At 40.1% G+C, this 17,532-nt stretch overlaps 1 protein-coding gene across 2 annotated transcripts in view; it reads right to left on the bottom strand.

Annotated features, from left to right (window-relative positions):
- Positions 1-258: 258 nt before the first annotated feature.
- The window catches only part of TBP (TATA-box binding protein), a 40,259-nt gene continuing 22,985 nt past the window's right edge, over positions 259-17,532 (bottom strand). For both annotated transcript variants that reach the window (XM_055135003.1, XM_004617362.2), the window contains exons 4-8: positions 14,957-15,044; positions 8,497-8,588; positions 4,832-4,999; positions 3,300-3,394; positions 259-1,667 (exon numbers count right to left, since the gene is read on the bottom strand). In XM_055135003.1, coding sequence (XP_054990978.1) covers positions 1,588-1,667; positions 3,300-3,394; positions 4,832-4,999; positions 8,497-8,588; positions 14,957-15,044 — 523 coding nt within the window. In that variant the 3' untranslated portion in view covers positions 259-1,587. The remainder of the gene's footprint in view (positions 1,668-3,299; positions 3,395-4,831; positions 5,000-8,496; positions 8,589-14,956; positions 15,045-17,532) is intronic.

Below are 17,532 nucleotides of genomic sequence, written 5' to 3'. Positions count from 1 at the left end.
AGATGTTACTCTTTCTGGGAAGAATATGTAATACTAGAATCTTTCCCGTAAATCTGTTAAGATAGGAAGTATAAGAAAAGGGCAATACAAAGATGTCTTTCAAACCAATCTGGCGTCAAATCTACCAATATTTAGAATTATAATTTCTAATAGAGCATTTCCTCTTCTAGGCATACTTACTACAGAAATACCTGCATTTAGATCCACAAATATATGAAGATGTCTATGTATCAAGGTATATAAGAGAAATAGGTGACATTGGGTTTCATATTACAAACATGTTTATGATATACCAACTGGGGAAAAAAAGGAAGCTACAAAACTGAACATATGCTTTAGCATTTTGTCCACAGGAACAAAAGACAATTTGTACTTTACAAGTTTGGGATAAATCCTTGAACCTAACTTAACCTGAGGAAACAGGGAAGGAAGAACGACCCTTTCCTGTCTGATAAAATTCCTCTGAAAGGTTTGAAAGCAAGGTTAAAATGAAAAACATACCCAAATACTGAAGTCTAATCATGTACAAATATTTGCCATATTTTCATGAGAAAAATCTGTCTCTGTACAGTTAACCCCAGCTCCCAATATGAAGATGTTTGGCTAATGCCAAGTTTTTGGTTTTTCTTTTATTTTTAAACTTTCTAGCTGTGTAAACCTAGGTAAGTAATGCAGCTGGGGCCTCCGTATCCTCGTAATGAAAAAGGGACAAACCTAATTCAAGGTTTTCTGAGAATTACAGATACAGTACTTGGGGGAAAGGAAGTGCTCAACACATGGAATGCAGCAGATATTTCAGGCGTAAACTTAAATTTTCTAGCAGTTCAATTTCATTGCAACATACAATAAAATAGTAAAACAAACACTGAAACTGTTTCAGGCCTTACATCCAAAATGCAAGTTTGATAAACAGATACCTCTAAAGTGCTGAATCCATGCTTCACATGCAGGCCTGGGTCTGGCAATGCATGGTCGTGAGCACCACAGGTATGGCTCCAAAAATAAAAAGCTTAAAATGAACCTTACATGGTTTCATTTATAACATCAATGTAACATTTTTTATAAACAGCTTTTATTATACAGAGTGCTGAAGAAAGAAAAAGTATGTACAGACATTCATTTTCATTAATACATCTATTCTTTCCTGCAATACTGAAAAGGTGGAATGTGTCTGGCACAAAAATAACCCCTAGGAGTTACAAATCAGAAAACAACACTTTTAAAAAAGATTTTTACTTTTCCGGTAGAAATATAAAAACTGGTTTATGAGGAAGAAATTAAACAAAATAAGTACAATCAATTGTAGCGGTGTCTTGAACACTTCAAAGTCTGTCCCTTAAACCAACTTGTCAACAGCAGTGTTTAAAACCTAATATAAATAAACGGGCAGTGCTGCCCCAATAGCAGCACAGTCTGAACAACTCAGTGACGCTGTGGTGTCCTCACCCTTTCCCAGCATCCCTCAGGGACAAGTGAGGACAGCCCACCTGGTGCTGCACCCCACAACCGAGCTGGGCACCAACAACGTCATTTAAATGTACCACAACTGATTAAAAACGGGTGGGAACTGCAGGTGTGCAACAGCCATTACGTTGTCTTCCTGAATCCCTTTAGAATAGGGTAGATGTTTTCAAATGCTTCATAAATTTCTGCTCTAACTTTAGCACCTGTGAAGAAAAGTTAGAGCAGAATGAGTAGCATATAACAGAAGTAAAGCATATAACAGTAAAACTTACTCAAAAACAAACATGCATAATTCTCTCTATACCCAGTTTAACTAAAACAAAGGCATTGATAATGGAACTACATTATTACAACTCTAGTTCTCTACCTGGTTTTTGGGCCACACCTGATTAGGCTCAATGGACCATAATTGAGTGTCAAAGATTGAATCCAGGTCGGCCAAGTGCAAGGTAACCACCCTACCCGCTCTACTATCACTCTGGCCCCGTAGTTATCTTTTTATAGCAACCTTTAAATATTTAAACTTTCTGGGTCACACCCAGCAGTCATCAGGCTACACCTGGGAACAAACTCAGGCCTTCTGCATTGCAAAAGCATGCATTTCAATCCTTAAAATGGCTTTTTTACAAAACAATTGCTCTAGGCTCATCCCCGTATTTAATGGTTGGTCCCTACAAAGTGTGTGTTGGGGGGGAAGGGACTGGGGGGGGGGCACGGCAAGGCGCCTCTTAACTTAGACATTACTTTTCAGAACCAAGAACCATTCCTTGAAATTTTCAAGCCTTTAAGACACTACTCTCTCAGAGGGAGAGAGGACAGACAGAATGATTGCGCTCATTTGTGAGATATAAAAAAAAAAACAGACTAATACCTAAGGACAGTATAAATCAGAAATGAAGGCCAGGAGGACTGGTTCGTGGTTGGAAACTTGACACAAGTGGGAGGCTGGAAGGTGGCAGTTAGAAGAGAGAAGGGACCACTATGACAATTACAGATGGAAATGCTTTTTTTTTTTTTTCTTTTTGGGTCACACCCAGCAATGCTCAGGGGTTACTCCTGGCTCTGCACTGAAAAATTACTCCTGGCGGTGCTCAGGGGACCATATGGGATGCTGGGAATCGAACCCAGGTGGGCCACGTGCAAGGCAAACACCCTACCCGCTGTGCTATGACTCCAGTTCCAATTACAGATGGAAATGATCACTCTTGACAAGAACTGACTGCTCAAAGGAGGTAAAGAGATACACATGATAACTTTTCAATACCTGTATTGCAAACCACAATGCTTAAAATGAGAAAGAGAGGGAGGGAGGAAGGGAGCAGGGGAAGGGGAGAGAGGAGAGAGAGGGGAGGGGAGGGGAGGGGAGGGGAGGGGAGGGGAGGGGAGGGGAGGGGAGAGGAGAGGAGGGGAGAGGAGAGGAGAGGAGAGAGAGAGAGGTGCCATAGAGAGGCAGGCAGGGGGGTGAGGGGGAGAGGTGGTAGGGAGAGGGAAACTGGGGACATTGGTAGTGGGAAATGTGTACTGGTGGAGGACATAGTATGACTGAAACCCAATCATGAACAACTTCATAACTGTATCTCTGGGTGATTCAGTTTTAAAAAGGCTACTTTCTAGGCTGGAGTGATAGCACAGCGGGTACGGCATTTGCTTTGCACGTGGCCCACCCGGGTTCGAATCCCAGCATCCCATATGGTCCCCTGAGCACCGCCAGGAGTAATTCTTGAGTGCAGAGCCAGGAGTAACCCCTGTGCATTGCCAGGTGTGACCCAAAAAGAAAAAAAAAAAAAGGCTACTTTCTGTTATAACTTACCTATTTTGTTAGTTTTACAACTCACCTGTTAATACAACTTTTCCAGAAACAAAAATAAGGAGAACAATTCTGGGTTTGATCATTCTGTAGATTAAACCCGGAAATAGCTCTGGTTCATAACTAGAAAGAAAATGGCAAAAAATTAGAAACGAAAGGCTGCCCGTGATTTTGGATTAAAAAGATATAGATAAGGAGAATCACTGAACAGGCAGGAAAACTAATTAGTAAGTTAAACCCAGTTCTTCAAGTAGAAGAGAACTTAAAACCAGTGATAATGGTAATGGAACTCAAAAACCCAATCAGCCCTATTTCTGTTGAATCTAAATATCCTGATATAGAACACAAATTTTACATAGAATCATGTTACAGAATTTTTGAACCTTAAGTTACATTTTTAACAAGTTTAGGTATATTAACTTCTAAGAACCTTTGAGCTCTTAAAGTAACAGGTTGCCTTTTAAATGTTCCAATCTCTAAAATGGAATATTGTTAATTTTGATCAGCTAATTTATCAAATGATAGAAAATAGCTTAAGAAAGAACCTATTACTATGCTATGCTTACTATTTGCCTTACTATAGTCCAAGTATTTCTTTTTTTTTTTTTTTTAGTCTGACAGATTAAAAACAGGTTATGTGTATTTACTCTAGTGGAAATAATTCAGGACCCACTCCTCTGAAGCAGAGGTCCTTCAGTGGATACCTGAAACTCAGTTTCAGAGAATGAGAGTGAAAGGAAAGCCCAAAGGCTCTAAAGTTTGATGGGAAGAGCAAGCAGAATTGAATGGCAGGGATTTAGGTTATTTCCTAATTCCATCAGGAAATAGCAGGAAGAATAAAGATTTCACTCAACTTTTCACTTTAATGGTAAATCTGGTACTTAACTATAAGGAAAAGATTCCACCTGCGGGAAAATCATTCACTCAGGCGACTGAAAATTTAATTCATGCACTTAAAATACACTGAACAAGAAAATGATGAATGAAACCTGCAAGACAATTCATCTTATTCCAGTAAAGGGGAAAAAGGGGAATCTTGGTATTTGATTTTGTTTTGTTTGGGTGGGAGGAGGGGGGCACACCCTGCAGTATTCAGGGCTTATTGGCTCTATGCTCACTCCTGAAGGAGCTCAGGACTACATGTACTGCCAGGGATTGAACCTGAGACAGGAGTTAGTAAGGCGAATGCCTTATCTGCTGTACTGTTTCTCAATCCAAAGGGGAATTCTGGATATCACTATGTTAAGTAGGAGACTAATGAGAAAACATTAGGTATTATCGAAGATGTTAGGAAGAGATTTCAATAATAAACTCATCGATAAACATTGGTCCTTTTTTGTTTGGGGGGGTCATACCCAGTGGTGCTCAGGGCTTCTCTTGACTCTAGTGCTGGGGATTGAACCCTGATTGACCACATGCAAGGCAAGTGCCTTACCTGCTATAAGGTCTGGCGCCACATCATTGATCCTTACATGTGGGTGATATTTCACATATTTTATAATGAACAAATTGATTGTAAATTAATTACTACAAAAGACAATCAGCACATTTCAGACTCACCTACTAAACTGCTGGTGGGTTAGGACAAGGCCTTCTAACCTGATTGGGAACTTCACATCGCAGCTCCCCACCATGTTCTGAATCTTGAAGTCCAAGAACTTAGCTGGAAAACCCAACTTCTGTACAACTCTGGCATATTTTCTTGCCGCTAGTCTAGACTGTTCCTCACTAGAGAAAGGAAAAGGTGAGAGATTTATAGTCAAAGACAGTTACAGGGGCTGGAACAATAGCACAGCAGGTAGGGCCTTTGCCTTGCATGCGGCCGACCGGGGTTCGATTCCCAGCATCCCATATGGTCCCCTGAGCACCGCCAGGAGTAATTCCTGAGTGCAGAGCCAGGAGTAACCCCTGAGCATCACCGGGTGTGACCCAAAAAGCAAAAAAAAAAAAAAAAAAAAAAAAAAAAAAAGACAGTTACAATAATTATTTAGATAGCACTGTAGTCCCGGTTGTTCATCGATTTCCTCAAGTGGATACCAGTAATGTCTTCATTGTGAGACTTGTTACTGCTGCTACCCGTGGCATATTCTATATGCCAAAAACAGTAATTATTTAGAAAATCAACAAAAATATGAGAGTTCTTACTATTAACTGCTCAACCCCCTTCCAATAGAAGAAAAGGCCTATAATCATTAATAATTTCATTATAAAGCATCCCGGGCTGGAGCGATAGCACAGCGGGTAGGGCGTTCGCCTTGCATGGCAGAGCTTGGCAAGCTATCTGTGGCGTATTTGATATGCCAAAAACAGTAACAAGTCACACAATAGAGACGTTACTGGTGCCCTCTCGAGTAAATCGATGAGCAATGGGATGACAGTGACAGTGACAGATAAAGTATCCTGTGTGTGATAAAAAACTCAAGGTCTCCTAAAATCTACTTTTTCATTCACGATATTATGATAGTTCTAGAGACTGTATAATAATCATCATCTCAATTACCATATTTTAGGCAGCTCTCACTGAGGTGAAAACAAACTTTATTTTGAAAGAAAAATACTGAGGAAGGTCAGTATTACGTATTATTAGTATGCACCACAAATGATTTTTTTGTTGTGTGTCAGAGTTGGGGAAGGCCATACCCAGTGCTGGGGTGGGGAAATGGATGCCAGGGATGGGATCTAGGACCTACACATGCAAGTGCTGTGCTCTGACACTTGGTCTGCATCCTTGCTCTTTACACATTAGCTCTATTTCTCTTATCTTTTATGAGGCGTTCTACAAGCTCTATGCCCAGGGACTTTAAGTGGTACAGGGGGATCTGGGTTGGTCATATGCAAGGTAAGGGTCTTAGTCCTGTACTATGTCTCCAACCCTCTACATTCTTTCTTATAACCCATTTGTTGTATAAAATGAACAAAATGGAGCTTATGTAAGGAAAGTGATATGAAAGCAACACTCCCATGGTAAACTAAAGTTCTTAGTGTAGGTTTCAGGAATGGTAAAGAATAAGCATCCAGACATCTAGGGTTTCTTTTGATAGAAAATTTGTGGTTTATGGTGATAAAATATTCATCCAACAAGACATACAGTATTAGTTTGCAAATGCTCTGGGAAAAAGAGCAGTATACATGAAACACTTACAAAGAAAAAAGTATCTGGAATTCACTGACAAACCAAAGTGTTTGATGTTCCATCTATGGGAAACTAAGTAAATAAAAAATATTCCTCAACTGACAGTTACAAGTGCATATTGGGAACAAGGAGTGGAAGCCAGGGATAGACCACATCTTGGCTTCTGGAAAAACCCATTTTAACATAGAGCAGAAAGCCCACATCAATGGCTTCCCACCATTAAAAGCAACTTCAGAGTTCACAATAAAACAAAAGCATCCACAGCCCCTCTTTATCTATGTGCTAACACAGCGGAGTGCATCTTAAACCCTTTTTTCTTCTAAAAGTTGAATTCAGTTCATTTACTCAAGTTTTGTGCAGCTAGTGTCTCCACTTCCCACCCCACCCCTGCCCTCCTACCTCCCAGCAAGCTTTTGCCTTTGGCCAAATACACAGATTCTGTTAGACACAAGGGTTAGGATAGTCAAGTCCTGAAGCACAGGCCTTTACAAATCCATTATATTTCACTATAGAGAAGTGGAGTTCAGGCTGGGGCATATTGAAAAAGGACTACATTCATAAGACCCTGATGAAGACTGTATCTAACTGGGGGTGGGGGCAAGCATCTGTGACTAACACACAGGGCCGAGGAGGCCTGCCAGCCCATCATAAACACCATCATCTCAAAGGATTCTGAATTCCCAACCAGCCTTTTTTTTCGCTTTGAAGGTGGGACTCGAAGTAGTCCTTAGAGGTTCCCAGCGGCACCCGTGGCTCTACTTGGATAACCCAGTTAGGAATTTGCCAAGGGCTATATTGCTGCTCAGACTCTGCGGTGCTGGACCACATGCAATCCCTTGTGATGCCTAGGGAACTTCAGGACTATGTGGCAATTCCTGAGAGACGTTAGATCCCAGAGATGAACCCAAGTTAAGTGTGCATTAGGGTATACACCCCAAGTGCTATATTATCTCCAGGGCCCCCCTTTTTCACTCAGGGTTGAACTTGTATTGTGCATGTAACTTTTATATACAGGAATCCTTATTATTAAGCTTTTTCTTCCTTCCTCCCTCCCTCCTTCTCTTTTCTTTTTCTTTTTTTTTTTTTTTGGTGCAGAACACATTTTTTTTTTGTTTATTGTTGACCCTGTAGCACTGTTGTTCATCGATTTGCTTGAGTGGGCACCAGTAACATCTCCATTGTGAGACTTGTTGTTACTGTTTTTGGCATATCGAATACACCATGGGTAGCTTGCCAGCCTCTGCCATGTGGGCAGGATACTCTTGGTAGCTTGCCGGCCTCTCTGAGAGGGATGGAGGAATCGAACTCAGGTCGGCTGCATGCAAGGCAAACACCCTACCCGCTGTGCTATCACTCGAGTCTGTTTGCCTTACATGCGGCCGACCCAGGCTCAATTCTTCCATCCCTCTTGGAGAGCCTGGCAAGCTACCGAGAGTATCCCGCCTGCATGGCAGAGCCTGGCAAGCTACCCATGGTGTATTCGATATGCCAAAAACAGTAACAAGTCTCACAATGGAGACGTTACTGGTGCCCGCTCAAGCAAATCAATGAACAAAGGTGCTACAGTGCTTTTTTTGGTGCCTGGGCTACAACTGGTGGGTGCCCAAAGGCTACTCCTGACTCAGTGCTCAGGGTAGCATGCACTAGTCTATAGAGCTAACTTACTGTCCAGTCCTACTAGTAATTTTGATGTTATCTTTTCTCAAATACACAACGCTATGGAACTGGATGAAAATGTTTAAAATTCACAATTAAAAAAAAATGAAGTCAATACTTGTCTCAAGTGTTTACAATGATCTAATTAACTATGAAAGCAAAAAGAGGGAGGGAAAAAAGGTACAGGTTAAGGCACTTGCCTTGCATGTAGCCAACCCCAATTCAATCCCCAGCACCATGTACAGTCCTTTGAGCACTGCCAGAAGTGTTCCCTGAGCATAGAGTCAGCGGTCAACCCCGAGCATTGTGATGTGTGGTCCAAACTTCCACCCAACAACAACAAAAAAGCCAAAACATTAAATGAAACTAACATCTGGAACTATGAGTTACAATCTTTTCTTTTAAACCCTTGCAAGAAAGAACCCCTTAAACCCACCTTTTTGCTCCAGTGCACACCATTTTTCCGGAACTGAATATCAGTGCTGTGGTTCGGGGTTCTCTTATCCTCATGATTACAGCAGCAAACCGCTGAAACAGTCAGAGATGCAGTCATATCAGACACTTATTCAGTTAGGAGAATGATTAATGACTAAAACATCACAGCTATTACAATCATCGAAACACTTGTCCTGTATTCCTCTGAAGGACAGCTTGGTCTTATGTTCTTGCACAAGGAAAACAGAGATAGTGAGCTCTGAGTATACTGACCAAAATCTGTGTATTCTCTGACATACATTTCTATAAGAAATACTCATTGTATGTAAGATGCCTTTTTTTTTTCTTTTTGGGTCACACCCAGTGTTGCTCAGGGGTTACTCCTGGCTCTGCACTCAGAAATTACTCCTGGCAGTGCTTGGGAGACCATGTAGGATGCCAGGGACTGAACCCAGGTCGGCCAGGTGCAAGGCAAACACCCTACCCGATGTGCTATCACTCTGGCCCTGGAAAATGCATTTTTAATAGTCCTTAATAAATACCATGCCTCCCTTTCTTATTTTTGATGCTTATCATTAGCTTCTATAAATACAAATTTTTTAAATGATCTTTTTAGCAAATAAACTGATAAACCTTTTTCACCTCCACATGGATAATTAAGATTGTAAGCATATTAATATACACAAAGAGAGTTCCTGCTTCCAATTAACTTTTAAACAGTATTTACATATCAGTATTTGCAAACATACAAAGGAGAATGATCAGCTCTAACTAATGTCCTTAGTTACTACATTACTTGACAAAAAGCAAAATATTTCAAATAACTAAATTTAATACCTGATAGTCAATTACATAAAAAAATACAAAGAGTTAATCAAGGTGACTCACTGAAAAGTTGCTCTGACTATATTAATTTGGGATCAGAAAAATAGTACAGTGAAGGGAGCATTCACCTTTCATGAGTAATCTGGTCATATTATATTTATTTTATTAATAAATTATAGATTACATATGGTACCCTGAGCCACTAGGAGTGATTTCTGAGTGAAGTGTCAGGAGTAACCCCTGAGCACTGCTGACTGTGGCCCAAAAGTAAAACACCAACAAACAAAAATCTTAAAACATGATCTATGCCTTCCCTTGATTTAATACCATGTGAAATTTAATTTGCTAAATTCTTCCTATTGGTTTTTTAGGTCATATAATTAATATTTAATCATCAAAGACTATCACACTTTATCATTATCTATTCATTCACATAAATTATGACAGAAAAGTTCTAATATTACATGTAATACAATCTTTTCTACAGTGGTTACATGACCACTTCAAATATCACCTTAGACAAGAGAAATACTTTATTTTATGAGAGCTTTAGAATGCTTGAATATTTGGATAAGTTCTTAAAATAAAAATACATGGAGCTGGGGAAATGCCTCAACAGCAAGAGCAGGGATGGAGAGACCGTGTAGCAGGTAAGCTGTTGCCTTGCACAGGTTTGATCTGGGTGTGGTCCAAACACCAAAACTAAGACACCACCAAAAGTAACCAAAGCTAAAATGCTCCAAATAACGAAAAAAACTTCAACATTTGAGAAATAGCATTTTTCCTTTTAAGGTTTAGCATTCTTCCCATGATAAACTCAAAAAATAGAACTGTTTTACATGTGAATTTCTGGTTTTCAAGAGGGTGACCATAAGGATATAGGATTCTTTAATAATCAGTTATAAGTGATTTTATTTTAATTAACTTAATCAGACTGATCAAAAAATCTCAAAAGCTAAGAGTCTTTTTCTTTATCAGCTAGTTATAACAACTCTAACTTTGGGCATTTCTATGCACTCTAAATTTTCCTCACTTGTATATAAAAACAAGGCTATCTCTGAGAGTTTATAAACTCAGGTTAAGATCATAATTTATCATTTCTCTGGAACCAGAGCCAATATTATACAATCTATTTTGGCTACAGCTGGCAAGCACACCCTATTAAAAAGTTTGTCTACTTCCAACATTTAATACTGCTACAATTGAAACCCAAGTAAGTCAACAAAAGCTCTCAACAATCAAAATAGATCTAAATTTGGGCCAGAGCAATAGCACAACCGGTGGTAAGCACAGCCTTGCAAAAAGCCAACCTGGGTTCAATCCGGGACTCCACATGGTGCTCTAAGCACTGCCAACGGTGATGGTTCCTGAGCACAGAGCCAGAAATAACCCCTGAGCATCACTGGGTATGGCCCCCAAACCAAATAAACTAAAATGGCCTCTTTCTGACTGATGTTTCACTAATGATACATTTTAAATACTTGAAGTATATTTAATACTGATATACCTAATCATTTTGAGAGAGCCATGAATAAGCATCTGTTAACAGTAGATAAACATTTTAATCTCTGAAAATTACCTCCAGATAAACATTAGAAACAGGTTAGTAACTTATTAGAGGAACTCACACTTTTGAAGTTATAGCACATTTGGGGGCTGGAAAAATAGTACACTGGGCAGGGCACTTGCCTTGCATACAGTCAACCCAGATTCAATCCCTCACACCCAATATGGTTCCCTGAGCCTCTCGCCACCAGTAATTCTTAGAAAGTGCCAAGTCAGGATCTGCCCTGAACATTGCCAGTGTGACCCTCAAAAAAAAAAAAATCATAACATGTTCTAACAAAAGTGGCTTCCCTAATCTGTACAAATAGTAGCTCCTAACCAGCTTTGCCACTACTGACCACAAAAATATCTAACCTTTTTTCTTTTTTAATTGAGGATGCAGGCAAAAACGTAATCATCATCTTTTATCTTTATTCAGAAATTTCAAAATTATTTGGAATCATTCAAAATTATCTATAAATTTTAATACTTATGAATGAGTACACTTGTGTTCACATAGGCACATTAAACAAAAAGAAACCACTTCCCATCACCTTCCAAAGAATAAAAATGTGTAATCACCTAGACTACAAAAATTCTGGTGGGAAAATTCTCTTGAGAAGCTCAAAGGGTTGCTGAGAAATGCAATTCAAATCTTTAATTACTGGGGTTAGGGAACTGGGAGTTGGAGCACATGTCTGACATCTACTAGACCCTGGGTTTGATCATGGTCCTATAAGGCCTCCAGGGCATTGCCATGTATAGCTCTGATGACTCCCAGCCCCACTAAGAAGGGCACCTCCTAAAACAGAAACAAAACTACTTGAATTACTATAAGCCAGGAAAAAGTAATGGAGAGCAAGGCTCTAGAACCCTGCTCAGATTAGAGTTCAAAGAGCTTAGGTATGTGTAATAATGGTTTGTAAGTATGTCTCTTTTCCTTTGTTAAAAAGTCAACGCTTGGGGCCAGAGCAATAGAGCAGTGGGTAGAGCGCTTTCCTTGAATGTGGTAGACCTGGGTTCGGTCCCCGGCACCCCGTATGGTCCCCTGAGCCTTCAAGGAAAACCCCCCTCCCTGAGCATCACCAGGAGTGGCCCTGCCCCACAAAAAAAAAAGTGAATGCTTAACAACCAGGAGCAATCCCGGAGCTGGGAGTGCCCCCAAACAAACCCAGGGTGGTTCTTGGGACTGAATCTGAGTTCAAAACCTGAACAACACGGTGTGGCCCGAAAAGAAAAAGCCAATGCTAAACAGGAGTTTCCCCCCAAGGAATTCTTTTCCCCTTGGTCTAAATTCTCTTGGCTTAAATTCTTAGCCCTCCATACCTTAAAATCCCCACAAATACTCTATGCCTAAGAACTAGCCAGATCCCCCTACCAGCAAATAAAACCTGGGTATCAACTGGGTACAGTACTAGCCAACTAACACCCTATACAGTCACATGACAACAGGAGTGAACTAAACTAGCCAGATCCCCCTACCAGCAAGTAAAACCGGGTATCAACCGGCCATGTACAGTACTAGCCAACTAACACCCTATACAGTCACATGACCACAGGAGTGAACTAAATTTCAGTAGAAATATCACCTTATACATCTCCAGTATGATGAAAGATGTATTTTTTTTTCTTTTTGGGTCACACCCAGCGATGCAGAGGGGTTACTCCTGGCTCATACACTCAGAAATTACTCCTGGCAGTGCTTGGGGGACCATATAGGATGCTGGGAATTGAACCCGGGTTGGCTGCGTGCAAGCAAACGCCCTACCCACTCTGCTATCACTCCAATCCCAATGTAAGGTATCTTACAGTAAGATGGAAGGTATTTCAATGGTGTCAACTCTCAAGAACATTTCGAACTCTCCAAGGTATGATTTTATATATATATATGTATATGTATATATATGTATATGTATATATACATATATGTGTGTATATATATGTGCACATATATATACATATATATATCAGGACAGAGATGCAAGGATACTGCTTATTGTGCATATACTATTATAAACTCAGCTGGAATGTGGTCTGACTTTAAATGAAGCTTAAATTCATGACAAGACCCACAGAAGGCAATAATTCCTGGGAATAAAGCTTCTCCCCATGGCCTCAGAACCAAGACCCTGGATAGGACCACAGAATTGAGTTTTCGTATTTACTGCCTCTTCTTTCTTTCTTCCTCTTCTTCCCCTTGGTCTTTTTTTTTTTTTTTCTTTTTGGGTCACACCTGGCGATGCACTGGGGTTACTCCTGGCTTTGCACTCAGGAATTACCCCTGGCCGTGCTCTGGGGACCATATGGGATGCTGGGATTTGAACCCGGGTCGGCCGCGTGCAAGGCAAACGCCCTACCAGCTGTGCTATCTCTCCAGCCCCTCCCCTTGGTCTTTATCCTTTTGCTAGGTTTGCTTCAACATTAAATTTTTTTAGTCTGGATCATCTAAGAACAAAAGACCTCAGATCTGCATCAGATCAAGAGCCTACAAAGATAACACAAACCACTTAATCAAAAAAAGCCCAGAGAGTCAGGAATGTAGCTCAATGGCAGAGTACATGTGGATTTTTGAATGGCAGAGTATATACGGATTTTACTGCATTATTATTTCTACCCTGGCTAGTTCCCAAACTATCATATGTGACTCCAGCATGGCTTAAAGACAAAAGAAATAGCTCACCCAACAAACTGTTAAGTATGTATCTGCTGTAACAGTGTCAGGTAATTAAACTACCCTCAACTACTTTCTGGAGAACTAAATACTATCTGTACAACCACCAATAAATATTTTTGCTCCCCTGGTTTTGGGGTGACACCAGTGGTACTCAGGGAAACATACTACAGTATCAGGAAATTAACTTGGTTTGGTCACATGCAAGACAAGTACCTTAACTCCTATACATCTCTCTGGCCCCTTACACAACTCACACATTTCATATCTAGTTAAAAACTAGGGGGGAAAAAAAGAGTTGGTTCCTAAAATTGACAAAGCTGCTTCTTAGGACTTAATTTCCCTGGGCAAGTATAAACATAAAAAAAGACTGGATGTGAAGTTCTCTGTACTTTATTAGGACACCTAAGTCCATTCTCCTTTTTTCCTCTCCACCATCCAACATTTTGCTTAGATGCTGGTATTGAGCTGTTTCTTCAAGATGACTTAAAGGTATCTGAGCAAAGCAAGATCCTTATGGGTAGCAGACATGCCACTTCATCCAAGGGAGCTGTGAGAAGCAGCATAAAAGAAATGGCTACCCTGACAGGACTCAGATACAGGTGCTAACACTGAACAAAAAGAAGAAACAAATACAGAATTTTGATGGCTGGGGATTTGACTCAACAATAAAACACCTGGCTAGCAAATGAGGCCCCAGACTCAATCCCTGGCACCACCACCCAAAACAAAACAAAAAAATAATCACATCCAGAAACCTTGTAGGCATTGTTACAACTAGTCTTTTTTATTACAAAACAACAACAACAAGAGAAATTTTCTTTTTTTCTGGAGTGGGAGTGGGAGAGAACAGTGGCAGTGCACACTCAGGGGTGCTCAAGGCTTACTCCTGACTGTTCAGAATTCACACCTCGTGGTGCTTAGAAAACCATATAAAATGCTGGGGTCAGAAACAGGGTCAGACGCAGGCAAGGCAAACACCTTAATCCCTATTCTCTCTGTTCCCTACAAAAAAATAATTTAAGTAAACCTCTTATTTCCCAACAGTAACAACTAGCTAACATGTTTTTTTTTGTGCACTTGATACTTTTACAATTGTCTAACTGAATCATTTTGAAGTAAATTCCAGAGAGCATGTCAATCTTCAACACTTTTCAAAACAGAAAAGTGACTCTACAACATATTCTTCTCTAGTTTCACAGGATCTCCACTCATCAAAGGCTAAATTTAGTTTACTTTATAGAGCCATATCTTTAAAGCCCCTCTAAGACAGATACTCAAATAAATGATACACATTCTCATTTAAACTCTCATCTCGTTGATGTCAACAAACAGGCATGAATAAATTTTTGAAATGGGACCTTTCAAAGTAAATTCCTGTTTTATCATATGGGTTGAAACACATTAAAATTGTTCTGACCTTGGGATTATATTCAGCATTTCGGGCACGAAGTGCAATGGTCTTTAAGTCAAGCTTACAACCAAGATTCACTGTGGATACAATATTTCTGCAAGAAATTTGAAAAGAAAACACGATTATTTAAGTTTTACAGGACGATGGATTGTAACTCATTAGGAATAGTTAATTTCATTAAGCTAACAGAAATTAGTTGAATTAGAATTTTGAAAAAATTTGCTGATAGTCATGTAACAACACATGATGGTGAGAATTTTAACACAGATCATTTTAATATAAAACATTATGAACTTAATCCCTGTTACTGAATTCAGTCAAAAACAACCCCAACTAAGATATTCATTTTCAGATGACCAGACAGGATTCAATGAGTTAGAGGGAGGCACTTGACCCCTAATGGGGTGGGATGGACAGGCATGGAACTGGGGCCTATCCTGACCCTCATCCATCTTAGCCTTTCCTCACATCCAGAAGCTCTGAAACAGCACACAACCACAAAGACCCTAAGAAAACACTATGAAGAAAATAAGCAAGCATGTTTTGCTCCACTCTCAGAAGTATATCTGGAAGACCAAAAATTCAGTAAACTGTGACAAAGGAAAAAAATTTTTTTCCCCTTCTAAGACTCAGTAAATCAAAAGAAACAGATGCTGGGGGTGGAGTGATAGCACAGTGGGTAGGGCATTTGTCTTGCACGCGGCTGACCTGGGTTCGATTCCCAGCATCCCATAGGGTCCCCTGAGCACCGCCAGGAGTAATTCCTGAGTGCAGCGCCAGGAGTAACCCCTGTGTATTGCCAGGTGTGACCCAAAAAGAAAAAAAAAAAGAAACAGATGCCACACTGTTTTATCTGGGTCCAGTCCCCCTTTTCATTTTTTAATATTTAGCAGCAATTGATAAAGGAATACACAGTAAAACAATTTTAAGTTTTTCTTGTTTTGGATGTTCATACTTAAAATAGGCAATAAATTAGCCCACTTGTACATCATTGTATATGGAACTGAAACAGAGCTGTCCTACGAATACTGATTTGAGATTCAAATTGCTTCTGGTTCACTGGTGCTTCGTTTTCTTTGTTTTTTTTTTTGGGGGGAGGGTAAATTAGAATTTTAGGTTTTGGTTTTAGGGCCATACCTGGCTATACTCAGGTCTTATTCCTATAAGTGACAGGAGTGAATCCAGGTCTGCCGCAAGCAAGGCAAGTGCCTCCTTACCTGTTTTTCAGACCCTGCTTTTTCTTATGCTGCCGAAGACAAATCTCAATTTCAAAAATACTTTTAAAAATCTGATAGTTCATAATCTGGTTGAAAGACAATGGCTCTATTTTCTTTTTTCATCACTCCTGGCAATGCTCAGGGGTTACTCCTGGCTTTGCACTCAGGAATCACTCCTGGCAGTGCACAGGGGACCATATGGGATGCTGGGAATCAAACCTGGGTCGGCCACATGCAAGGCAAACCCCCTACCCACTGTGCTATCGATCCAGCCCCTCTCTCTCTTAATAAACGATTTTAAAGCTAGTCAGGGTGATCAATGGAATAAATTCATTCATTTTCATATGTACACGTCTTCAACATTTGCTCACCTACAAAATTTATCTAATTCTGGTGCACATATCACAAGTTTAGTTATAACTATTAAACATCTATTATTTTTAAAAATTAGATTAAAATATACATTAGCACAATTTATCATCTTAACTTTTTTTTTTTTGAGCCATACCTGGGAATGCACAGGGCTTACTCACTTTTTGAGGGTTCACAGTAGCATATGAAGTGGCAAGGAATCAAACCCAATCAGTCAAGTACAAGCAAATGCCCTACTAACTATACTATCTCTGGCCTCTATCTTAACCTTTTTGGAGGGAGAAATGGGTGATTGGGGCCACAGCCAGCAGTGCTCAGGGTTGAAAACTGGCTCTGCATTCAGGAATCACTCCTGGAGGGCTTAAGGGACCTTATGTTGTGCTGAAGATAGAATCCAGGTCAGCCACAGCAAAGCAAGCACCCTACTCGCTTGTATTATTTCACTCTGGCCCATCTTAACCATTTTTAAGTGTACAGTTCAATGTTATTCAATAATGTTGTGTAGCCATCATACCAACTGTCTTTTCTTGTTGTAAAACTCAAAATTGACATTAAAATAGTAATTCCCCCTTTTTCCCCTGCTCCTCCCAATCCCTGGAAACTACCATTACACTTCCTGTCTATATGATTTTGGCTACTTCTAAGTATCCCAAGTAAGTAGAATCAAATTTTTTGTTTTTCAAATGACCTCAGAGTGTTCAGGTTATAGCAGACTGTAGTTCCCTTATTTTTCAGGCTAAATATTTCATTGTCTGGATATACTTTTTTTTTTGCTTACCCTATTATCTATTGTTGGACACTTGGGTTGCTTACACACTTAATCTTTCTTTTTTTTTCTTTTAGCGTCACACCTGGTGATGCTCAAGGTTACTCCTGGCTCTGCAGTCAGGAATTACTCCTGGCAGCGCTCGGGAAACCATATGGGATGCTGGGAATCGAACCTGGGTCGGCCGCATGCAAGGCAAGCACCCTACCCGATGTGCTATCACTCCA

This window comes from Sorex araneus, chromosome 4, assembly GCF_027595985.1.
Source record: "Sorex araneus isolate mSorAra2 chromosome 4, mSorAra2.pri, whole genome shotgun sequence".
Taxonomy (NCBI): domain Eukaryota; kingdom Metazoa; phylum Chordata; class Mammalia; order Eulipotyphla; family Soricidae; genus Sorex; species Sorex araneus.
The sequence above is the reverse complement of the archived record's forward strand: the minus strand, read 5'-3'. Positions and strand labels throughout refer to the sequence as shown.